Here is a 25,425-nt window from a genome sequence, read left to right on the forward strand (position 1 = left end):
AGCAACATTTGAAACTGACTCAGGGAGGCTACCTGATTGCTGATGGTTGGATGGACATGCAAAGTTTGAGAATTTCGCAGCAAAACATCAAGTACAAAGACTGCCTTTGCTGTAATGGATTTTTGCCCTTTGATACAAGCTGAGGTTAAACGATCTAAGACGTTACCTTCAGCTTCTGTCGGAAATATTGGATGTCAATTAAACATGCATGGCAAAACAAACAAACAAACAAACAAACAACAATGATCAGTGAAGCATAGCCTTAGCAGGTACAGAAGTTTCATCTGCTATTTGTAAAACTGCTGCTCCTGGATGACAGTGTTTACATCCCATTACATGCTACGATAAAACATTACAAACAATACATGGGCTTTTTAAAACTGATAATCAAACCTAACCTTTATTAATCTAATGCACTGGACACTAACAAGACAAAAGCTGACATTTTTGAAGGGTTTGTGTCCCGTTACATGTGGCATAAAATTAGCATAGAATTTCATTGAAAACAAGCAAACAAACAAACAAAGAGTAAAACATGGTGGTGGCAGTGTGATGGTCTGGGGCTGCTTTGCTGTTTCAGCCCCTAGATGACTTTCCGTAATTGATGGAGCCATGAATTCTGCTCTCTGCCAGTAGGAGAACGTCCGGCCATCAGTTTTTACCCTAAAGCTGAAGCTCTCCTGGGTTATGGAACAGGACAATGATCCAAAACACACCAGCAAGTCCACATCGGAATGGCTCAAAAAAACAAAAAAAAAAACAAAACAAAATGAATGTTTTGGAGTGACCTAGTCAAGGTCTGGACTTATATCCCATTGAGGTGCTTTGACATGCTCATGCTCGAACCCCCCCCCCCACCACCACCACCACCACAATTCTGCAAGGAAAAGCAGCCAAAATTCCCCCACAGCGACATAAAACACTGCAGTTCTTGGTGCCAAGGGCGGCACAAGCAGTTAAGTTTAGGGGGACTTTTTCCACATTACAGAGCCAGGTAGGTTTGAACAGGGTTTCTCCCCTTAATAAATTAAATCATCATTTAAAAGCTGTATTTTGTATTTGCTTAGGTTGTCTTTGTCTAATATTAAAATTTGTTTGATGATCTGAAACATGTAAATGTGAAAAATATGGAAAAAAAGGTAAGAAATAAGGGAGGGGCAAATATTTTTTACAATTTGTCACTTTGAGTTGTGAGACGTCTGAGCTTGTAAAGTGGTCTTGAAGGCATCAGGAGTCTGGTCCTGCCCCTCCTAGTTTGGATCGCTCGGATGTGTTTCGCCCTCTCGGCAGTTGGTGAAGAAGAGGAGGAAGAGCCTAACGGATAGTGTACGGGAGAACGGCCTCGCCGAAAGTCTGGGAAAAGACGGATAGTATCGTTTGATAAGCAGCTGGATAGCCACAGAAACCCACCAGATTTGACTTTTCTGATTTGTAAATGCTCAGAAAGATCTGATGCCATATTCCGAAGCAAATAAGTGATGTTAAAGTCAGCGGTTCACCTTCTGTTCAGGTGAGTATAGATCCACCTCAAACAGACTTTGTGGACTGCTAATGTTACCGTTGTAGGAACGGCTTATCCAGCCTCGGCAATTACAGTCCGCCGTTATTTGCCTTTGTATATTTACCGTTACCTTTGACCTGTGATTTACGCGTACAAGGACCTGGTTCACTGGGTAACTTCGTAATGGTTTATTGCGGGTTTTTTTCTCCCCATCATGTCCACAGCAGGACTTCTGTTTTGCTCGTTAAAAGAGGAAAACGGGGAAAGAAGCTCTAAAGTAAACATGCAGAACGACTACTATCAGAGTCAAAAAGTGTGTGCCCGTTAATAGAGCCATTAATCATAATAATGCGTCAACGTACGCTAGTTGTCATTGAAGTGTAGTTTATTTGGTGTCTGCAATTGTAGTTTATCCGTTATTAGCTGACTTTATAAATCTTTTATTAACCATACTGTGGGTGTTGTGATCTCAGTGTGTGGATGTTGTCAGTTACCAACATGTGTTTTTCCTGCTGTCAGGTCATTCGGGGCACAGCCTGAGTAGTCTGCAGCCTTGGCTTTCTAGCGCATCAGTGGTTCGGAGAGGGGTATGCCCCCAGCCCTGACCAAAATCCTTAAAAATGGCCACGGGATCCATTTATCCTCACCTCCTGCCGCTGTTAGAACAGACTCAGAAGGGAAAGCCATGTGCAGTATTGAGCTACAGCCTCACATGAGACCCATAGAAGATGATGATGATAACCTCCAGCAGAAGATGTGGAACCTTTCCTCTTTTCACTCTCTGGACTCCTGCCTCTTGGACACTCCTGCCAGCCCTCTGCTTTCACCGTGCCTGCAGACGTCCGACAGCCAGTGTGAGACGATGTCCCTGTCCAGTCCAAACTCACTTGTCAACCTCCTGTTCTTCAATAAAGGCTCCAGAGATTCTCATCAGGTGGCCTCAGTCTTCCCAGATGTACCGGACATGTTTTTAGCTCCAGGCCCTGAACACAATAGACAACAGGCTTGTCTGCTGCATGGAAGGAGTGTAGCTCCTGAATGTGGACCAGATGGTGGTGATGTGCATCACTCTTCTCTTAACCTCATCAGTGTTTTTCCTTCATATCCCCAGTGGGAGTTTACATCCCAGGGCCACAAGCACGTCTTTGCACCTCCACCTTCGCTGACATGGGAGAGAGCAGTAGGGACGGGCTGTCCTCCTCCGGCTTCAGCGCAGCCTTGCATTGACAGGGTAAACCCTGACCAGCTGACATCCAAAGCTGTGCTAGAGGAAGCTGCGAAGGCACAGCTCTCTCGGCAGATAGGCCTACGCAGCCAGGCTTGGAGGCTGCGAAAGAGACTGGAAACCCTGCTAGGAGAGCACGCTGTGCGGCACTGCAACCAGCAGTTGGAGGGGCTGGCAAAACACTGTCAACTTGGAGATTTGTCTTTTGACTGCCATGACTCTTCACAAGAAAGCAATAAACCCCATTTTCCTTGGCTAGACTCGCCCATAGCCTCGTCTTCCTTCTCAGAGGTCGAAGAGTTCAGCCACTTCAGTCAGGTGGTACTGAGAGGTCTGCAGGAGGGCTTGGACTCTGAGGCTACAGCCAGCAGCAGCTCAGATGAGGAGCCGGAGGAGGAAAAGATTCAAAACAGGATTTCGTCCATGTGAGTACGATTACAGCTAAATAAACCTTTGACTTTAAAAATCCCTTGAACCACATATCTTAACCATCCATTCCACCTAAGTCATATCATCAATATGTGAAAACAGTTTCACAGACTTGGCTGCAGTGTCATTGCCAAACTGTTCTGGGATTAGGTTACCACAATGCAGCTGTTGTTCACACTAAAAAAAATCACTGCTCTTGTTTTAAGTGGAAAGTTCCCCGAGGTGCACTCTCACACTGGGCGTCCAGTCAGTTAAAAACACAGTTTTTTTTTTTTTACTTTAACTGATGTAAAGTGGAGAGATTGAATTCTTAAGTTTGCCTGACATTCTGAGAAGGGCGGTATTAAGTCATGCACAATTACAAATGCCAAGAATGACATAAGAAATCCACTCCCTATTTTAGGATAACAGTTATAAGTTTTGGAAAATCATCTAAGTGTGATGAGGTCCACAGTGCTGTTTACTTGGCCTTCAGTGAAGTTTACAGTGTGGTTGTCATAAGTGCAAGTTTTTTCCTCCCAGCTGTGGGAGAGTGTTATGACATTTTTTTAACCATGCGCACGCACGCACGCACGCACAGACACACACACACGCTTGCGTTCCTCTTTCCATGCTGCAGTCATAACAGATTCATCTGAGAAGCCAGTTCTCTTTACCCACAGGGTAGGAAATAAACACAGACTTTCCAGCAAGGCAGCAACTTGCCAGCCATTCTGTGCACACATTCCTCAGCTCCTCCTCTTTCTAGTGAAAAATGCTTCTAAAGCATGTGTCTGTATTCAGGGTTTGTGGTGTCCTTTCTTTTCTTTTTGTTTTTCTTTTTTTAAAGGAGTTGTATTGACCAAATGTGGAAAATCTCAAACGAAAATGACACTCCTTAAGCTGTCAACACACAGAGAAACACACTTTAATGCCTTTGAATTGGGTTTAAAAGGCAGTTGTTATTAGTTTTGTGAAAATGTGAATTGGCTGCCTAATTTGCTGAATGCCCTTTTTTGTGTTTACCTGAATTTAGATTTTGGTTTAGTTTGAAAGGCTTTTTTTGTTTTTTTGTTTTTTGTTTTTTTAGTGGATATTACTGTCCAAAAACCCCCCTTGAGAATCTGCTTGCCTGCCAGGATGTCTCAAAAAATAGCATTATAATTGCTTGCGATGATGATTCAGATGATAAAAATATTTCAAAAGACAGGCAGTCTTTGCAAGCAACATGGGCCATCAGTCGAAGCTCTTGCGCAGATGGGGTAAAGTGTTTATTTCAGGAGGTCTGGAGAACAAGCTGCTGACCTGAGACTGTGCACTGGTTATTGAATTCTGAAATATATTTGATAAACATTTCAGCAATAAGATGACCCCCTCTGGTTGTTTCCTGTGAGCCCAGATTCAGTGCAGGAAACAAGCAAAAAAAAAAATGGTTATTAGGTCTGGTACCATTAATGAGAAAATATTGCTTTTAGTAGTGTGTGTGTGTGTGTGTGTGTGTGTGTCTGTCTGTGCACACTATTATTCAGCCAGTTGTCACATCTTAGGAGTGTCAGCTTGTCCTTTGTAGAATCTGCTCTGCTCCTGTATGGAACAATGCTCCGTGCTTCATCTGTAAACCTTCCCTGGGGAGTTTTTATGGCAGGTTCCTTCTCAAAGAGGATAGGACCCTGCTGGGGAGGGGATGGGTCATTGCTCTCCTTTAGAAATGTTAAAGTAGTTGACCTTTACTATTCTAAGTATGAACTTGTGATGCACAGACACTGTTTGACTGAAAAAACACTTCCAGATGTCGCTTATTTTCTGTTTTCATTTTGTTTAAATATGCTGTACAGAAAGGTTTTTTTTTTTCAGAGACTAAGTGGTCAAATTTAAATGGCAGGCACACCCAAAAATCCTAATCCCTCTGCAAGAGCCAAGAACCTCAAATTGGGGGTATCCAGAACTTCTTGCCTGAGCTCCCCTCTAAACCAACTGGGATGCAGCTGTAAAAAGTTTCTTACCATGAAGGACAGCCATGTAGCTGATATATCCATGGTTTATTTAGCAAATCATAGTCACAGTGTTATATTGATAAATATGCATATCACTATGCAGTCGGTACACACAATAACAGGTATGAAGCTGCCGTTCCCCTTCTGTGCTCTCCTCTTCTCCTAATGCTCCACAAATATTCCTGGAATTTTCTCATTATACAGTTGAAGCGAGCTGCCAGGTCTGGTCATTGTCCATGGAGAAAAAAGAGCACCTACTGCTTAACCAAGAGGCACTAGCTTAGGATTGAGTGAAATTCAGTGGAGAAATAAGCCATTTATTGGTCTGTTTGGGCATTCTTTTTTTTTTTTTTTTATTGACCGTAAACTGAGTCTAACTGTTCAGAGAGGCAAAAACCATTTGAGGTATTTGATTAAACAGACTAGCAGTGAAATAGCTAACTCATAATATCAAAGGGTATTTGCCAGGTGCACTGTGTGTAGCTGCTTGCTGACTAGCCTAACCTTTCCCTCTCCTGTTTGAAGTGGGGGAGTCTCTGTCTGTCCTAGCCAAGGTCCAAGAGCAATACCATAGCAACTATTGCCCTGCTGAAGTCAGCCAACCACACACAGACACACACACACAAAGATAAATGCTAACTGAACAGGCTAGTGCCATGGAAACATGCTATAGACACACAGCACACAAGTCAACTGTGCTTTATTCTGTGGCCTAGATAGGCTTTTGTGCTTAAGCAAAATAATTCCCCCATGCTATTAGGATGCTAAACAGTTTACACGCCTGTGTAAAATAGGTCAGGTAGATAGAGTTACGGTACAAAATTGCAGATTGATTAATTGTCTTGTTCTCTGACCAGCATACCTGGTTTTCACGCTTGTATTCAGTGTGTTGAAATAAAAATCCGAGGCTTACGGAGTTACACTTTTCATTCCTCTTGTGGGGTTGAATGAGGGGCTAAAACCTGTAACTGGGATGAATATAATATTAAAGTGCTATTACACGGGTGTAACTGTCCTCTCCTGTCATCCATCACCCTGTCCTTCCTGCCAGCAGCAGCCGCAGCAGCTGTGAGAGGCAGTGGCTGGAAGATAGAGCGGAGATCAGCAGCCGATGGAGTTGGTTGGAACTGCGCTTGGCTGCACTAGAAGGGAATATACAGCAACTGGTAGATCTCAGCAAGCGTATACGCTCTACCAAGGTATGGTGAAAGGGGACTATACCAACTGACTGACAGGCTTTATGTAGAATAATCTCAACTACCTCCTAATATAAACAGTTTAGTTGTTAGCCACGTTTATACACAATCAGATTCTTGGACATTAAACTTGAATGAGAATTCTTTTACCACTGTTAAGCAAAAAGATACAACTTCATGGACTGCCAGTGCTATGAAAAGTGGGTTAATGTATATGTATACATGGTTTCTTTCATTCATGTTGTTATAATAAGTATTTATCCTCTCTGTTCTCTGTGTTTATCTCAGAGTGGGGTGGTGCTTGCAGACTCCCAGCCCCTGACTGACAGGCAGATTCAGCAGACCCTGCTGAAGGAAATGGCAGGTTTATCCTACTCTGATCCTGACAATGAACCCTACAGCCCTACCCGCCTTCTGCATAATATAGAGAGACAGGTAGGAGGGAGGGATTATTACTTGCACCTCTTATACCAGGCATGAGTTTAAATAGGATTAGTAAAAAAGACTTTTATATACTATTTTAGGAGATTCTCCTTTTCTACCTTGTTGCGTTCTATTTCGGTCTAGCTTGTAAAAAAAGTACAGAAAGTTGCTTATCAGTAGCGTTATATCTCAATGTCAGGTTGAGAGGATTAAACTAATTAATTATGATATGTTTACTGTTGGACCTTTGTGGTATTATGCTAAATTACAGGCTGCAGGTCGAATGACTAAATCCCTGCTTTATGAAATCTACAGTTATGCAATAACTGTAACTCTGAGAGAAAGTGGTTATTCATTTGTCCAGCTGTTGAAGCTGATCATCATATGATCCTTTTAGAATCATGATCCTTCATCTTAATTACATTAGTTTAACCCATGTGATCGCATGATAAGTTGTGCATATGGTGGCCTGGATACAAAGCCTGTCACTTCAACTCCTTTCTGTTTTGGTTCAGTTTTTATTTTGAAACATCTTACCTTCAGCTCATGATGCATAGTATGTCCAGTGAGCACCGACTTTACTCATATACTTGTTGCGATCCATATGATTCCCATGAAAAGAAAATGCCAGCCTTAGGTCATCTGTGATCTAAGATTATTGGCACGCCCCTTGTGTGATCACCCACCCAAGAAAAACAAATACTTTTATTTGCATTTGTGTTTGCAGTTGAATTAAGAAGTGGCATGTACCTAAATACTATAATTTGTGTTTTGCCTCAACATGTTTTCTGAGCTCATTAAGCGTAGGCCTTAACTACTCATGCTGTGTTGATATTTTTTCTTAGTGTTCCATCAGGTATATTTCCACCTTGGTAGCAAGTTCTGATATATGTAGTGTGATTCTTTCCAAGATCACCTAGCATGCTTATGTTTATCAGCCTGCTCAGGGCATAATACCAAATAATATGAACCAGCCAAGGCTAAATGCATCTAAATTGGCGAGTTTTTCTTACTTCTTGGAAAAAGTGCTTCAAGGAAGGCAGTCTGAACAGCTGGATTGTATCTCAGGCTTTTGGTTCAGTTTGTCAGTTTGTGAAATGCATTATTTGGCTGATGTTTTCATTGCAGAGTGCCCAGCTTAGCCAGATCGTCAACAGTCTCATTTCTCCTCTAAGCTTTTCACCGCTCTCAAAACAACCACAGACATGGAAAGACAAGGGAACTCTCCCAAGGTAGAGCTCTCACACACAGACACACACGCACGCACACAGTGACAGTGTGGTAACACCACTGTTGTATTTCCTGAGTTGCAGTTAAAGGATACATTCACAAACATTACTGTTAATTTATGTGAAAATCTGACATATTTCAGATTCTGAGGCGGGTAGGAGTTTGCCTGTTATCTCTTTAAGGTCTGGGCGATAGGCTGAAAGCATGTCCCAGCTTGTAGTAAAACCCACTGAAGCAGCCTAGTTCTCTTCATCGAGTCTGACTTCAATAATCCCTTCATGTCTTCCCTTCCTGCTGCCTTTTTAACTCTCTGCCTGGCTGTGAAGATGAAAGCATCATAATAAATGAAAGGCATTCTGTTTGTTTTATTCATGTCCAGTAACAAGTAGATATAAGTAGGTATTGATGAATAAGATCTAAGGGATCAACACCTTGAAAAAAAAAGTTTTTGTTGGTTTTTTTTTTTAGTATTGCGTTCTTACTGTGAATCACAACCCTAACATGTGACCTCATCTGATCTCGTTCCTGCAGTGGCCAGAGAGGAGATAACGTTTTCGTGCCTGCGAGCTCTAAGAAAAGGAGGCTGGGGACTAGGAGGCTCTTCAAAGCTGATCTGTCATGTGTGTGTGCTCGCACCCGACCCCTGGTCACCTACCAAAAGCCCAGACTGTTCACTTTCAATTCTCACAGCCCTGGCAGTCCACTGGTAGGCCATATGTAGACCGCTTCTTCTCCCAGTCTAACCACCTTCATGTAATCTGTAACTGTCAAAGCACTCATGCCTCTTATTAGTATGCAAAGGCATCAAATGCATTGATTTATTTGCTATATAAAACTATTCAGATATTCATATGAAATGTAGCTTCAGTGCAGTGGCTTTGATTAGGGTTTCAATAGTGCAATGCCATCACTAAAATAGGTCTCCAGATTAAATGGGAATTAATGTTCAAAGCCGAACACCTGCTTTTAATTAAATAATAATATCTCTAATTCAGATAAACAAATGCATGGTATTATTTTAAAGCTCAAGCCTTTATTTAGCCTGTGGGCCCACACCTTATGCTGTTCTCTTATTGCAGCAAAAGGGTTGCAATGGTGGTGTATGTCAAGCAGTTCTTAACTTCATGCCGTTGCAGTAATGAAGATGTGTACACCATATGAATCTATAAGTCATCTTAAAGTTTTATTTCTCATTCACATATTCAGCATTTTCAAGCATCAACATGTCTGTCTCAGTGCCAAGATATTTATGGAGTTCCAGCATCTTTCTGAATCTGAACGCTGTTAATCTGGGCAGCGTAGAACCCAGAACAATTGTAGCTACTATAATAAGCAGCACTGAGCCACCACTGCTATTGTCAGTTAACAAAAAGAGTGTTTAACAGCTTAATTATTTAATCACTGTGCTCCATTAGAGATCAGCTTCCTTACACCCATATCATTCATATTTCAGGAGGAAGAAGAGGCAAACTCTTTGTCCTGTCTCTCCTTTTCCTGTTTAGGACAATATTTTCGAATTAATGATTTTTTTTTTCCTTGTTCTCTTGTCCTTGTGCTCCAGGACTCAGGAAAGTCCATGACTACCCTCTCCTCTTTGCTTTCATCTTCCTGTTCATCTTGCTCCTCTTGTGATCCCGTAGCCTCGTGCTCTGATCCTGACTGCAGCTCCAGTAGGGTCCTCTCCTCCGACACCCTCAACTTTCAAGCTCACCCTGTGTCGTCTCTAACATTTGGTAGGGGGAAAAGTAGCTATATTACATCGTTCAGCGTGAGCAAACTTTGTAAGCTAAGCGAGGTTTTTTTTTTTTTTTTGTTAAGTTGATTTCAATCTTCACTTATCTAATGATGTCCGCGAGAGTAAATTTGTGGCTTCCTGTTTGATATGGTAGATCTACTCTGAAGAGTAACACACCCTGGCCATGTATTTGTCATTTCAAGCCAGTAGAACACCGGATGTGCTGCACAAAAAAATACTGGTAGCCAAGATCTGTCAAAGTAGGGGGCACTCATGACATGTTTGTAGGGTTATAATAAGCTGTAAGGTATAAAAAGTCTAAATTTTTTAGGGAACATTTCATTCATCTAGTTACATTCTAACATAATTCTAAAAAGTACGCTAGTCCTGAAACTACCAGACCCTGCTGCAGCTGAACTGCTACGCACAGCCCAGAAAAATAAACCAGGTTACACACAATATTTTAACACAGACACCACAATAATTAAACGTCTGTGCTGTGACAGGGCGCACACGTCCATCCTGCATCATGGTGGACCATAACCATGTTTTTAATCCCAAGTTGGAGCGTGATGAGGCCAACCGAGGGACAGTTCCAAGAGTTTTCAGAAGGGGGTTGAAGCTCCTTAATCCTCTGGTCTTCTGTTGTGCTCTTTTTATAAGCTGGTGGTTAGCAAAAATGTTAATAAAAAAGGTTTTTGTACTGTTGTCATAGCTTTTACAGGTATTAGCTCATTTAGAATAATGCATCTTTTTTAACTACTGGTGACTGCGATGTAATATCATTTGGCCATGATGCTTGGCATTATTTAAAGAAAAAAATCACTAGTCAGTATTTTTACTTATTTATAACACTTCCTTAAACCACACTCTTCTTAGATACTGTAAATACACAGAGTTTTTACACCTTTATCTATTTATTTGCCTTTATGCAGGGGGTGCTGTGATGTGTGCCTTATGTGACAGCACCCCCACAGCCTCTGCTTTCAGCTGCCTTGGTTTCTCATTTTTTTTTTTTGTTGTTTTTTTTTATACCAATAAGTTTACTTAAAAATACAATAATGCATGTTCTGGTAATGCGGTTGAAACTGTTGCAGACAACCGTTGTTGTTTTAACTCGTATAATATGCTGCCATTGTGTGCTGAATTAAGGTTGCTAAAAGGTGTTGTATTCTTTTGTCCCTATATTTCCAGGCATGCCTACGTACCACCACATGAAGAGGATACTGGCCAGAGAAGTATGGTCCCAAAGACCTTTAGTTATCAACAGTCCAGCTAACTACAAGCAGCACAGCTCCACGCCACTGCACAACAGTAAGAGCCCTCTGTATACCTGTACTGATCACAAATGATGTCTTATTGTATTGTGCTCTCTTTCATTCTGCTGGTCTCCTTTGCTTTGCTTCTCTTCACATTCACCATGCTGATGTTCAGGGCCAAAGCATGGCTGCAGCATACTACAGTGCAATCACAGTCATTCGGCGAGTAAGAGGAAAGAGGGATACAGGTGCACTTTTAAAGGCTGCGCCTGTGTTCTTGCTCTTAATACTGATAAAGAAGCCACTGGATCAGATTTATTTTCATACAGCAATATGACACATAACAAACAAGTAAAAAGCAACTTTTAATGGTGCCTTCAGGTGTAGCTACTTCAGTGGTAGCACTCGGGTCCCCATATTCTAAGCACCCACTCAGATTCATTGATGCAACACTTTAGCTGTAATATGTTCATGCAGGAGTTCATTGTTTCTTAAGAATGATTTGAAAATAATTTAAAATTAAAAATGACAGTTCGTCATATTCATACAGCTCCCCCATTTGCTTGTGTTCAGTGAAGGCAAAACAATAACCGTGAAGAAAATGGCTGCTTCAAAGTCATCCGCTCAGTCTGCTTGTTTTCTCCCCGTCGACTATCATAATTCATTCCTAGCATGTCAGATATCCCACTGGGGGCTGTAAGAGGCGTCCAGCTGAGCAGTAGATGGAAATAAAATCATTTGGCATTTCACCTATGTCAGTAAGCACCTCGGTATGTTAGTCTGAAGCTAATGAATGATCATTTCCTGTAACATTTACTCTACATACCTTTGGCAGCCCAAAGGCTTAGCACTTTAAGAGGATCTTGCTCACATGGTTGTCCATGTTGCAGATGGATGATTCAAAACAACCAGTGAATCACTCGATTCCTCTGTTTATCCAGAAAAGGTTGAGTAAACGCTGTTTGAAGTTGATGCAATTTTAACTGTTAATGTTAAGACAGAGATAAAAAGCAAAGGAGTGATGTAGATGAGAGGGGGAGAGCTTAAAGGAGGAGACACAAAGGAAGCAGACTGAAAACAGATGAAGGCCTCACACCCAGCACGCTTGTCGATTTTGTGTCAGCTTGAATGATCTTATTGTCGTTTGTCAATAGCTGAAGAAGGCAGTCTGTCAGTTAAATGTCATCTCTGATAATAGCCACATGGAAGCAGCCCTCCTATCAAAGCTGATCTTAGCTAAAATAGGACGAGATTACGTAAACCGTCAAATCGGGCAGGACACAGAAATGTGGACAAATGACGTGGAGAATGATGATAAATGACTTGTAACTGTGGTATATGTTTTACAGTGTATCACAGAGAACTCAGTGCATTTAAAGACAAATTACAAGATAAATCCCAGGCATCACCACTCCATTTATTCCTATATCCTGTTCCTTTGATATAATTTGAGCCAGTGGTTTGGTGACTAAACCTTCAAGGAGTAAATGAATGTGAATAGTGATTGAGGATTAGCTTTTTCCACACAGATTAGTAGTAGGTCGGAATGACTAAGTTCTCCTAACTGTCTATTAATTCAGTTTCTTGTGTTTGTGTGTGTGTTTCACTGTAGGTCACAAATACAAGCAGCATACTAGGCATCATAAAAGCAGAGTTATGGGTTTGTCACCCATCAGGTTGTCGGTCTCCACTCGGGGTCAACACAGCAAAGCCAGTCAGAGGAAAAAGAAGAGGAGACGCATCCACAGACTGCTAGAAGGTGTGTATATACAGTGATTGCTCAAACTATACAATACTCTTGCAGTCTTTCTTTTATTAGTCGTATTAAAAATGTAACTGCCAGTTTTAGTGTACAGCCTGTCTGTATGTCTGTGTGTGTATCCCCAGAAGAGGAGGATGTGCTGTACCAGCTCTGCGATCCAGAAGAAAGTTCAGATGATGTGCTAGAGGAGAGCTACACACATGCGTCACACAAGCAGGTACCACGGGTAACACAAAACGTGTATTTCTTACATGTTATTAGTGAAAATTACAGATCAGTAACATGATGCCTTCCTTCTAGGGCTTTGTTCGCAGACGCCAGGGAGAGAGTGTGTACAACATCAACAACATTGTCATTCCCATGCCACTTGCTAAAGTAGAAAAGCTGCAGTACAAAGAAATTCTAATACCCAGGTATGAAACGTAACTGCACTTGAATGTGTTATCATTTGTCACAATGAATCATAACTCTTTTGGGGAAACTAATGACCAGTCTTAAAGGGTATAGAGTAATTTAGTGATTTTTGTAGTAGCTATGATTTTGCATAATTGTATTTTACAACTTATTTAATATAAACTTTAATTTTTACCATAGATTCTTGGTTTGTTTTACCCTGGAATTATTCCTCAAAGCAGTCAGTTTGTGTCTGACTTGTAAATTTGTATCAGTTTTTTTTCTAACCCTTTTTAAAAATGAAATAGAAAATGAATAGAAGTTATCCATTATCATTATTGACTAGTTTAACTTTATTGCAGTTGGCGAGTGGTTGACACTCAGCCTCTGATGGAGGAGCCAGAGAAGGAGGGGGGACAAGAAACAGGGCAGGTAACTGCTCATTTCTTTGGACTTGAGCACTTTATTTCCATTTGTGAACAAACCAGCATCTTACTGCTTGTCTGTGTGTTGTGTGTTCTGTTGAGGCTGAGAATCTCAGTGATGAAGTCTTTGCTCAGCGGCACCTGGCTTTGGAGCGAAAAGAGAAGTCACGCTGGTCATCTTGGGATAAGAGGAAACACTGCCGGCACCCTACAAGGTGGACATTCACACACAGACTCACAAAACACAATATTATCTCATCAGTAACACAAAATTCGAAGGTGAACATCAATGCTTCAGGTGAGCTGGGAAGAATAAAATTGATATATTTAAAAAAATAAATAAAAAATTTGAAATTAGAAATGTATATTTTAGGGCCCCACTATACCTGCTGCGTTGGTCGCTTTGCGCAGCATGGGTAATGCCATCACACAGCCACAACCATTTATACTTGCTGTTAACGGTTCAGGTAGCCGCTGCAGTATTCTCCCGAACAATAGGTGTCGCCACTCAGACACTACCTCCACATCAATGATGCTATCGGAGGGGAAGAAGTCAAAACCAGACACAAAGAAAAAACAAGTTTTTTGTTTTGTTTGAACTTGTTTTTTTTGAGCTTCTTTTGTTTCTGAGCTTCTGTACTGATAGATCAATAAAACAGCAGTAAAAACCAAGACAATTTCACATTTGTGCCTTCAACCCAGCTGCCACTGCACAACAGTAAGATTCCTCCGTATACCCGTACTGATCACAAATGATATCTTATTATATGGCGCTCTCTTTCATTCTGCTGATCTCCTTCGCTGTGCTTCTCGTTATGTTCATCATACTAATGTTCAGGGCCAAAGCCTGGCTGCAGCATACTGCAGTGCAATCACAGACATTCAACGAGTAAGAGGAAAGAAGGATACAGGTGCACTTTAAAAGGCTGCACCTGTGTTCTAGCAGCAGCACAAAGCGCCAGGTGACAAAAGTTGAGAGGCTGAGGAAATTGAGGAAAGGTAGTTTGCGACAGCGGACGTGACGTCACTTTGAAGTCAACTTTGCGTGCGGTACCATTTGGCAATGGGGCCCTTAGCCTTTTCTCAGATGAAATGTGCATTTAATAATATTTATAATATAAATGAATACATAATTTTCTATATCATATATTTATGTTATAATTGTATTTTAAATAATAAAAAGTAAGCAATAACATCAAGGGAAATAAAATAACACTGAATTAAAACACTAAAGGCCACATAAATCTAGTATCCATCCTATTAAAACAGTGAAAGCAAGGAAATAATATAAAAATTGAATTAGCAGGAAAAAAGCAACAAAACAGCTCAGGAGAAAACAATGGTAAAAGGAGGTTTAGGGTTTCACTGCAAAGTGTCCGCAGATTCACGACTCCAGAGATCCTCGGCAGAGTTTAGAAGTGTCGTTTACAAAGATTTTAAGATTGCAGTAATTTAAGTACTTTGACAAGGTTTTGTCACGTGATGCTGCTTTCTGTCCAACTTGTAACTAAGACAAGTACAAAACACATAAATTGTGGGAGTAGTAAAACAACTGAAAACTACCTGCCTTTTTGTTTTGTTTTGTTTTGTTTTTGAGGAATGTTTTTGGACCTGACTGGAGCAATATAGTCAATAGCTGATTGTAGTAGTAACAGTTTTATATTAAATCATCCAATCATCAACTGATGAAAGGAGAGTTGGTAAAGGTGTATTATTTATATGCAAAAAAAATAAAAAAAATTGCAAATGCATGTTAGAATCTTTTTTTACAGGGCTTACAGAATGAATCAATAAACTGATGAAGTTAATTCAGTTTGGTAGGGAGCAGACAGAACAACATATATTATAATCTGTTGTATGAAGCTCACATCACCCAATAGATGTACCCCTTTTTCTGTATTATTGTCAGTGTGTAAATTAAAGTCACCAATAGTGATTATATTACCATTTGAGGAGTGTTTTAAATCATGAGCTCTCAAACACTGTGAAGTGCAGCTGTTGCAGACTAGTTTTGTTTGTGTGCATGTAAAAATGTGGACATTTGAGAGACTGTCTCATGCCGTTTCATGGGGTATGCTTGTTTTCTCATTCCAGATCTGGCAGCAGGCTATTAGGCAGTAGGGGTGGGATGTACACATCAGGCGAGGAGAGTTCTGTGGAGTGGAGTTGCACTCAGCTGGATCTTGATGACTCACTGAGGTCAGAGGAGTGGCTGGTAAGATCAAAAGCACCACAGCTGAAACCTGAAATCCCCAAGACAAACTGGGAATATCACAGGATTGCTGATCAAGGTGACACAGGAGGCAGCTCATGTGGGGTCATGCATTTTTACATGGTGATGCCGCATAAAGCAGTGTTCCCCTTGTGCCACCAAACGTGCCGTTTAGCATATTTGCACTTGATTGTTTTCTCACACAAGGCATTGTAAATAATTTAGAAAGGAAAGTCAGCAGACTACAATACTTCCACCCATACAGTGCTGGAAGGATATTTTCTGTAACATTCCCGTAAAAAAAATGAAGCCGTTTTATTTGTCCTTCAGCAGAGACAAAGAATATAAAGCAGCAGCATTCATCCCATTCATCTTGTGTGAGCTATGAAGCCTTGATGGGTTCTTGAGAGCCTACACAGATACTTGTTTCCACTCTTGTTTCATCTAATGATGGCCTGATTGCAGTGCTCTATTACACTTTGCTTTGATTGGAGAAGGAATGAGTCGCCCCTAAACCAGACTTACCTAATCAACCTTCTCCACACCACAAATACCCCCTACTTCACTGCCTTGCACTTCTTATGCACTCCACATGCCATACAAACCATGATTAAAGCATTTATTCATTTTTATTTTATTTATTTTTAAAACAGACCTCTGAACCATGCACAGATGTATTATTATGTGCATATTCAGAGAAGGGACTATTAGGGGAAAAAAAGCTTTCATCTGTTTTATTTCACATTTAATGTATCCCTCGCAGGAAAATCATATAGACAAGTTGTGATTGCTTACAAAAGCATGCTCCATTGTCATATTCAATTTACAAATAAAGATAATATTCAGAATTTTCGGAATGACATTGATTGCCCTGCATGTCCTCCAACAGCCTCAGACACCCTGGGAACCGCGAGTCTTTCCTTTGGATGAGGTTGAGGAAGTCGCTCTGCTCTCTGAGAAAGAAGTCCCATTAGGGTTCACAGCAATTAGTTCACCCTCTTCTACATCAAAGAACTCCAGCTCCTGTCCAGCTCCGCCTCAGTCTTCTTATGCTACACTGCCCTCTGTGGGACACAGCAAGAACAGCAGTTGATATAGCCATGCCTTCTTTTTGTTTAGATGTAAGTTCACTGATATGTGTGAGGACAAAATTATTTGCCCCCCCCCCTATGAAATTCAAATTTTTTTGAATTATTTCAGAAAAAAATATCAGATTCAATATTATCAGCCCCGTGAAAAACTGCACTTTTTAATTGAAGCGTAGTACAAATGATGTGCTCTAACTTTAAGCTTGTAAAATCAAGTTAAAACTGAGGGTTATCTTCCAATTTACACACACAAAAAAAACGTATTAAGCTGTGGGAACGCTTCAGGGTGTCTGGAACTGGGAATCTCGTCAAGGAGGAAAGAAGAATATGTGAAGATTTTGAAAACCTAACAGTCAGCAACAAAACTGGGTCTTCCAACACGACAGTGACCCAAAACACTATATGTGCACGTCGCTTCTGGGGAAGAACTACCACCAGAATAAAGTGAACATTATTTACTGGCTTGCACAAAGCCCTGACTTGAACTGTACTGAAAATCTGTGGGGTGAACTGTGGGGTCCATGCCAGAAGAGCATCAAATCTGGAGGAGCTTGAGAGATTCGCCAAAGAAGAATGGACTGGGATGGTTCAGGAGACGTGTGTGAGACTTGTTCAAAAAACTAAAAATGACTGCGGGCTGTTATCCAGCAAAATGGATACTAAATTGACTATTAGCATCAGGCGGCTAATAATTTTGACCCTAGTAGTTTTTGGGTTTTGTGAAATAATTTTGTTTCCATGGGCAAAGTAAAAAGCATCCAAAGTAAAACTAGGATGTTTGGAAAAGCTGCGTTTAAAAATGTCTCTTTGCTCTTTTAACAGAATTTAGGGAATACTTTTATAAAAAATGAAATTTTTATAGGGGGCTAATAATTCTGTCGCCATCTGTTTCTGTTTGTTTCTGTGTAAATGTTCCTTTCAATTTAAAGTCAGTTTAATTTATTTTACCACTTACTCCACAGTAGTCACACATTAAATTGTCTGCACTTGGATAAATCTATCCAGTATGTCATTTATAGGATAAAATTATTATTATTATTGTTTATTTTTGATTGCACTTTTACAAATAGATTATTTATTTATTGGATCAGGCATGAAGAGCATTTAGGACATTTGAATTATTTTAGAAAGTTAAGTCAAAGAAACATCCATCAGTATGGTATTTTATCATTTAATTGGATATTTGCATCATTTCTTTTCCAGATCTCCTCACGTCAGGGACCATGAGCAGAAAATGTGCCCCGGGAACCTTAACTGGAATATTTAATACATTCCATGAGCATTGGGATCTGATGTAATGAGATGAATCTTTTTAGGCAAAAGTGATTATTTTGTGAGTATTGTGGCATGTGTCACAGTAGTTCTAACTTCTGCACCAATTTCAGGTTTTAATGTAAAAGAGGTACTGTATGTAAAGTTTTTAAGCAACTCCACTGTAGTGTCAGGTTTCTATCTCATTTTCATCTGTCTAATGATATTTATATATCAACTGTCTTAAAATGTAAATATAGGATGTGTTTAGTACCTTTATGTAACTTTTACTTGATGTATTTGTGCTTTTGTTTGAAGATGCTGTCGTGTTTTTTTTTCATGAAAAAAGAAAATGTATTATAAAATATAAAAATTTGTAAATGTAGTGCATATCATGCTTTGCTCTCATACTTTTTTTTTTTTTTTAAATGGTTAATTCAGTGATCTTGTGTGTAGCACAGGGGTGTAACATGGTTGTTAATTTTTCCTGAATTTTGAAGCTGCACTAGCGACTCCTACTGGTCAGTTTTGGGACATGCTTGGATTGGGTAGGAACTGACATTATATCTACACAAATCTCTGTAAACAGAAAAAGAAATATGAATATGCAGATATCTGTAGGCAGTTTGTATTCTGCTTGCAGTCTAAATGCTTGTAACTAATCATATTGCATCCAGGTAAACAGTGTAAAGGAAAAGAAGGATGCAACCTAACACGCAAGCTGCTTAATGACAGATTAGGAAAGCATCACTAATAAGGCCCAATCAAGAGGTGAATATAGGTATGATTTCCAAATGTATCAGATTCTGCCCGTTTAGCACTTGGAACACTTTCTTAAGATTGCAGTTTTTTTAAATTTTATTTTAAAGCTCCATTTGCTGTGCACTATAGGCTTGCATGTGTGGGACAGGAGAGCAATACACCTAAAAGTACTGCGTTTTTAAAAATAAGTTACAGGGATGATGTAAATCTGCACATTCCTGAAGTGAGTAACTCTTTGAAAATCAGATTAAAACATTTTGTATAAAGGTTGCTCATAGCCTGTCGCTAGTGGAGAATCCAACAGGTGTGTGGAAAGGATTTGGGGAGGATTTCAACTAGAAGCAAAAATGGAAAAAAGAAGAAGTGAGAGACAGTAGAAAACAAGCTGCCTGCGTAATTAGGTCATGACATAGAAAATCTGAAATTAGAATGTTGCACATGATTACTTGTCAAGCTGTCAGTGGCCATTAGTCTAAAAATGAACAAATCAAATGAGGCGTCTCTTTAGTCAAGAGCTCTGAGGTTTTAATTTCAGTAATGTGAAGAATGTCTGCAACTCTTGCCAAGTCTGCTTAAATAAGATGTAATTTATAAAAGCAGGATGGACCGATCGTTGTGAGGTCATTTCAGTGATTTGGATGATTTACGTTTATGGAGGTCATCACTTTTAAACGCCGTAACCTCAGTGAAACAGCTTGTATTTTGATCTCGTATGAACAGCCTCCTCTTATAATATCCTGGGACGTTGGCCCTAGTGGGCAGATGGTGGTTAAGGTCACCCCTCTCACCTACTGTATGTATGTCAGCTGCTTTATACTAGGGATTTGGTGCTAAGAGTCTAGAATTAGAAACTCAGCTTCATTCAATTAATTTACAGATTATAAATGGCTGATTCCAAGTTCGTAGAGGTGAATGGGATTTATCTGTGCTTGCAAATGGCTTCAAATGTCAGCTGAGGTACATCTTTTAAGTCTTTGAGATCCCCTCTTTGGTCACAGATGTATAAGGTACAGCATTACAGGATATTATATGAACAAGTGTAGTCTTACCACTCTTTTTGCTGGAGTCAACTGCAAAATGCTGAAAACTATCAAGGTCACTTGCACTTGTTTCCAATTGCTTCTCTCCACAGGCACTATGACCAAGAGACCTCGTCTCTCCATGAAATGTGAAGCAGAGACAAAAGTCTCACCTCAGTGCAGTAGGAGGTCCACCTTAACACCCCTCCATATCTAGTTCTCGAGATTGTCTTTTCAGAATGGCTCACGGGCAAAAATAACCTCTGGTGTCCACATGAGGGCCTCTTAGAAAAAACAGCACAAGTCAACAAACAGCATAGTGCATCCAAATAGGTGAATGTTTGCGTGAGCTGTAAATCATTTGACCCTAGCCTATCAATGAGTAAGCAGTTCATTAAACCAATTAGACAGAGGAAAATGTATTAATTGAAGGTTATGAGAAGGAGTTTGTCTCATGGCTGTAACTACAACATTTACACTCTGGGAGGTGCTCTTATGTCAAATATCTATGCAATGCAATGTAATGTAGAAAACCTGTTAAGCAAATATACCAATATACCATGTTTAATAAGTGCTTACTGCTGAACTGGGATAACTACAAATAAATTCTCAGTAGAAAGCTGTTCATTGTTGCTGTGAAGACAAATTACCTTTAAAGCATTATTTTTAATGGATACCCAAACTACATGTGAGCCTTTGTACTAATTTCTTGCCAAAACATCCCATAAAATTTAATGCTTTATCCCAACGCTTTTGAGACAGTGTTTCTCCACAATTTAGCCAACCTTAATTAGTTTGTAGTATTTGCTGACGTTATTATTTTACGTCAATATTGCATGTTTTACACTTCCGTTCAAACCGAAATGCGTCGGCACAGTTTCTGCTTCTCTGCCTCTGTGGTACAGCAGAACACCGTAATGGCTAGTTTAAACACCGACGCAGTCTATCGGCGTGACTAGTATGATCATTACGGTAAATGTAGGTTGCGGCGCTTCTGTGTCCGACAGACCGGGAGTTCCTCTGGAAGACGCTGCGCCGATCAGGTAAAGAAATTACACTTCTTTATTTTTTTCTTCAGCATCATTATAATGTAATCAAAAATATTATGGTGGGCAACGACTTGAAAAGCATGCAATGCTGGTGGCTAGAAGAAGAAGTCCTTAGACCCAACAGTAAATGAACATTTCAGTGAGCTGAAGCTGAAATGATGAGGTGCCCCTCTCTGTGGATGGAAAAAGGACGCATTGTTCGTCCAAAGGAAAACTGGATCTGGGTTCCTGTCAGTCTGTGTGCAGTCTGAGCTGTGGTGTGAGCCAGCTTCAGATGAGAAGTGCTGCGAAATTTGTCCGATATTAAATCACAGCTGAGCAACAGATCTAGAAACCAGATCCCTCAGATAGGTAAGATCCACTGATTGACCTAATTGAGTTGTTTTCGAACCAGTTACGCACTTGTTTTGTTGACGGGGTTAACGAATAATGTCTGCATTGTGCTACTTAAAGGCTTCACCTACTGCGGTGACTGCGGGAACTTGGCTTGCTGCGGTGGCAGTGCGAGGCTATTAGGCTTCAGTAAGCTTCTAACACATCACAGAAAGCTGTTGGTAACTGTGATTAAAAAAAAAAAAAGAGAGAGGAAACCCCTAGAGAAATATAACATTCATTTCTAATTTCCCCAGGAAGGGAGAAAAAGGGGTGCAAAAAAAAAAAAGGGAAAAAAAAAAAAACAGGTGCTGAGTCATTTTGGCTGGTCCCTCCTCTGATTGATCTCACACATTAAATCCTATATGTGCATGTCTATTATTGTCACTATCACCACTGCATTTAATGTTAACTTGCATCCATGCAGTTTAGCGGATTTCATTCCATGTTAAAAGCAATGTGAAAGACTTTATCTCTTTATTGAACCCAAGACAGCAAATGCAACTAAAAAGAAAAAGCCTGGGCTGTTACACCTCAGAGATCCTTTTCTTCATACTGAATGGCTATTAAGTAAGCTCATACATCATGGATTCCTTACACAGAACATAAGCTTCAGTCCAATCTCATTTACATACAGGGACTGGCTATTGATTTCCCTCCGTCAAGTGCATTTACAGTGTGTGCACACATACATATAAATGCCTGATGCATTCAGGATGAGGCTGGCATATATTGAGTCATGCACGGCCAGGGAGGCTGCTGCGAGCTCCTCCTTGGGAGGGATGGGGCTCATGTTTTCATGTTTGTGAAGGAGCCGGCTGATCGTTCCACCTAAGTCTACATTTTGCCTGCTGGGAGTAAATTCAGCTTCATCACGACAAGATACTTTGGCCATTACATGCTTTTATCTCTATGGCAATAAGGACAAGAGGAGGGGCTCAAGGAAACGTTTCAGAGATTAATCACAGTTTGGATCTATACTTTGTCATTTAAAAAAAAAAAACTGGAACACTAATATATGCCTTCAGTTTTTTCTTTGCACATTAGGTTCTTATTTGCATCCTTTAAAATGCATTAATATCAGCACATTGCCTGGTGATTGTTGATGTGTATATTTTAGCATAAACGGCTCCTTTTAGTGATGCATATGTGTACGTGAGAAAGGAAGCAGTTGACTGATTGCATTTTGGAAAGAGCTTAGAGAGAAAGTGGACCTCTGAGATGAAGTCTTTGCAATGATGGCCCCGTTCTCTGTCAGTAATGGAGGTAACTAATTCAGTTTTAAGTATTTGTATTGAAGAAAAGCTCAACCTTAATCTCATTCTATTGTAGCAATCTCAAATTAATGTAAGATGAAGGGATGTGGTTGATTAAGCATTTTGGCTCAAAAATGTGCAAAAAAAAAAAAAAAGACAAAAATCTCCAGCCAATCCTCACATGCATTCACTGTTGAAAGGTAAAAGATGAATCTTAAGACCACAGGTAACTTACTTTATCTATGTATTTAAAAAAATTTTTTTTACCACCTTTCAGAAAAGATGTGACCTTCATTCTGCTGCCATCACATTTTACTTGCTAATTTTGTTGCTGAGAGATTTTGAACAGCTCGAAGAGCCGGGAAAAGTTGAAAGGCAAGTTGAGCTCACCTGTAAGGTCATGCCCACCTGATTGCAGATTAAATTAACTTAGACAGTGGATGGTTTGGGTATTAAATGTCATCCCTGTTTCAACTCTTGGTAATAACATCGAGATAATTCTATTAAAGTAAAGTATTTGTTGTCAGACAACTTGTGTGCGTTGCAGGGTCGTGCCTCGCTATCTCAGCGGAAAATCTCAGTGGAAAATGCTCTTAAAATTGAAAGGATATAATCTGCAAAACTGACAAATTTCAATCAGCTGTAAAAGTGACAGTCCAGTATGAAGTGCCAGGTAGGGTGAGTAGCACTGCAACCTGCCAGTTCACACTCGCGTGTGGTGCCTCGCATTGTGGGTCAGCTTTACATAAGCCTTGTGTGTCAGTGAGACAACCTAATCCTGATTCCTTCAAAGATACTTAGTCAGCCTGGACAGGCATGCATGCGCGTGCACACACACACACACACACACACACACACACACGCACACACACACAGGCGGTCCTCTTTTGTCACATTCAAAGCTTGATGTAATGCTCTGTGCGTGTTTGTGTCTGTGTGAGACAGAGAAAGTGGGAAAGGCTCTCTGTATGAAAGAAGATAGACACTCAGTGGTATCTTTGGCAGCAGCGCCAACACACTAACACTCAACCGACATGTCTGCCAGCTAACTGCCAATCTTGCTCCCTCTCTTTCTGTCCTTCTGGCAAAGAGAAGCATTCCAGGTTTTTGTAGAGATTAGCACATTGGTCAGTGTGCCTGTAAAGTAGCGCTTTATTAATATCTTAAGGATCAACTAGGGCTCAGATATTCTCATTATTTGAGTAATTGGTCAATTATTGAACTCACAGATTGATTAAGCATTTTGGCTCAAAATGTGTAAAATAATAATAATAAAAAAGTTTGTATCAAATATACTATAATATACATTCAATCCTCACATTTGAGAAGCTGAAGAGAATGGTTATGTTTGGTATGTCCCTGAAGAAAACATTTTACCCAGCCAGTTTTCAGTTTCTTCATTTATATTAATGATTTAATAATGCTGCTACTACAATTATTAATAATTGTTGCTTATTCTTGTAGATGCCATCAATTTTAGCACTAAGTTCCAGGCTTGTCTCTCATATATTTGCACTTTGAGAAAAGGAAATAGAAAACTATATAGGGTCCTTAAATAACTAGCAGGCCATTGATTAAAAGCTTGCTGTAGTACTTTAGCTGGCTGCTTATATTCACTTTAACAGTAGGTAGCACAGTGCTAAGCACACATACGTGGCAGCAGTTTAATGTCATCAGGATAAGGTCAAGCTTTATGTTCAGTATTCAATAGACTTTCTTGAGCATGATGTTGAGACAGTGCCTATGCATTATACCAGTATGAACGAATGTTTTCAGGTCAGAGACAGGTGAAGGGAAACTATCAGCTGGAAAGCAATGTCTTGCATGAGGACAGCAATTTATTGACAACCTTTTACTGTTTGATAGATTTAATAATGATTCTTTCTTGTCAACATTAAGTTATGTGTAGGCTGAAGCAGTGTGGTCCTCCTGTGCTGCGTTCACAGCTGCTGTAATTTTGAGTTTTCACATACCAAACTTGGGCAGCTATTCACAGCTCTGATCGTTAGTGCAGGGATATTCAAAGCAGTTTTTTTTCCACTTACGTGGTATCTGCGTCAGATGTGATTGGCTAAAGATAACAAGAGAAACTGCAGCAGTATCTCCAATAAATAGCTTACCTGTCAAATGCCATGTTTTACCAAGGAGACTCAAGTTTTAGTGACTTTGCAATTGTTTCTTGTTTGCACCATGAAAATCTTCCCAATCCTTCTATTGCAATCTGCTCTGAGAGCAGATTATCAGTGGAAATAAAGCGTGTAAGTCGTAATCCCAGATCAGCGTTGAAATGCTAATGGAATGCAGAATGCTGACTTCACTTGTGTTCTTGACAGTCTTGTCAGCGGAAGGGCAATCACGCTGACAAGTCTGAGCTAACTAATTTACATTTCTGGCTACGGTTCAGAAGTGGCATGCCCCCATGCTGACCTCGCCTGACTTGAAGCTAACGGACATCCACTTCCACACAGATTTCTACATACTACGCAGCACAGTAATATATCTGTTTTTATGTGTCCTGTGGAATTCTGTTCCTCAGCTTTGATTTTTTTATGCCCCGAGGGACAACTGGGGTCAAGCCCGGTGATCTTTAGTTTGTGGGAGGCCGAGATCAGTCAAGTCAAACCCACAAGAGCCCGTCCCAACACCCAGACTCTATCTGTCTTCCTGACAGCTCTGAGTGCAGTATAGACCACTGCTTTTAGTTGCATACTGAACCTAAAGCGTACCTCTTCAGTGATGTGCGTAAAACCAAAGGTGTCCCAACTTGAGCTTGACACAGAGATTTAAAATGTAGTTACACAGTCATTTCAGCCTGTACTACTCTGACAGAAGAAAGAAATCCTAATAATTTGAGCTCTCAATTCT

The 25,425-nt window shown here is 40.2% G+C and overlaps 1 protein-coding gene across 5 annotated transcripts; it reads left to right on the forward strand.

Annotated features, from left to right (window-relative positions):
• Positions 1–1,239: 1,239 nt before the first annotated feature.
• kansl1l (KAT8 regulatory NSL complex subunit 1-like) lies at positions 1,240–18,451 on the forward strand. 5 transcript variants are annotated; one of them, XM_030758265.1, is made up of 16 exons: positions 1,240–1,510; positions 2,021–3,151; positions 6,183–6,327; positions 6,613–6,759; positions 7,876–7,979; positions 8,509–8,683; positions 9,539–9,710; positions 10,907–11,026; positions 12,584–12,730; positions 12,862–12,959; positions 13,034–13,146; positions 13,489–13,558; positions 13,654–13,766; positions 15,646–15,766; positions 16,653–16,884; positions 18,055–18,451. In XM_030758265.1, exons 2-15 carry the CDS (start codon positions 2,091–2,093, stop codon positions 16,854–16,856), a joined length of 2,790 nt encoding a protein of 929 aa, XP_030614125.1. In that variant the 5' UTR covers positions 1,240–1,510; positions 2,021–2,090; the 3' UTR covers positions 16,857–16,884; positions 18,055–18,451. The 5 variants fall into 5 exon arrangements, with proteins under 5 accessions (XP_030614125.1, XP_030614128.1, XP_030614124.1 ...); XM_030758264.1 differs by having other exon boundaries at positions 1,241–1,510; positions 12,859–12,959; XM_030758266.1 differs by having other exon boundaries at positions 1,241–1,510; positions 12,859–12,950.
• Positions 18,452–25,425: the final 6,974 nt, after the last annotated feature.

The sequence above is a fragment of the Archocentrus centrarchus genome, chromosome 21 (assembly GCF_007364275.1).
Source record: "Archocentrus centrarchus isolate MPI-CPG fArcCen1 chromosome 21, fArcCen1, whole genome shotgun sequence".
NCBI lineage: Eukaryota > Metazoa > Chordata > Actinopteri > Cichliformes > Cichlidae > Archocentrus > Archocentrus centrarchus.

What these genes read in the sequence shown, in the direction of transcription:
- kansl1l (XM_030758264.1), top strand. Translation starts at nt 2,091, where the DNA reads ATGCCCCCAGCCCTGACCAAAATCCTTAAAAATGGCCACGGGATCCAT. An exon ending in TGTGTCGTCTCTAACATTTG is followed by an intron (nt 9,711 to 10,906) that starts GTAGGGGGAAAA and finishes CTATATTTCCAG; the next exon opens with GCATGCCTACGTACCACCAC. An exon ending in CACTGCCGGCACCCTACAAG is followed by an intron (nt 13,767 to 15,645) that starts GTGGACATTCAC and finishes TTCTCATTCCAG; the next exon opens with ATCTGGCAGCAGGCTATTAG.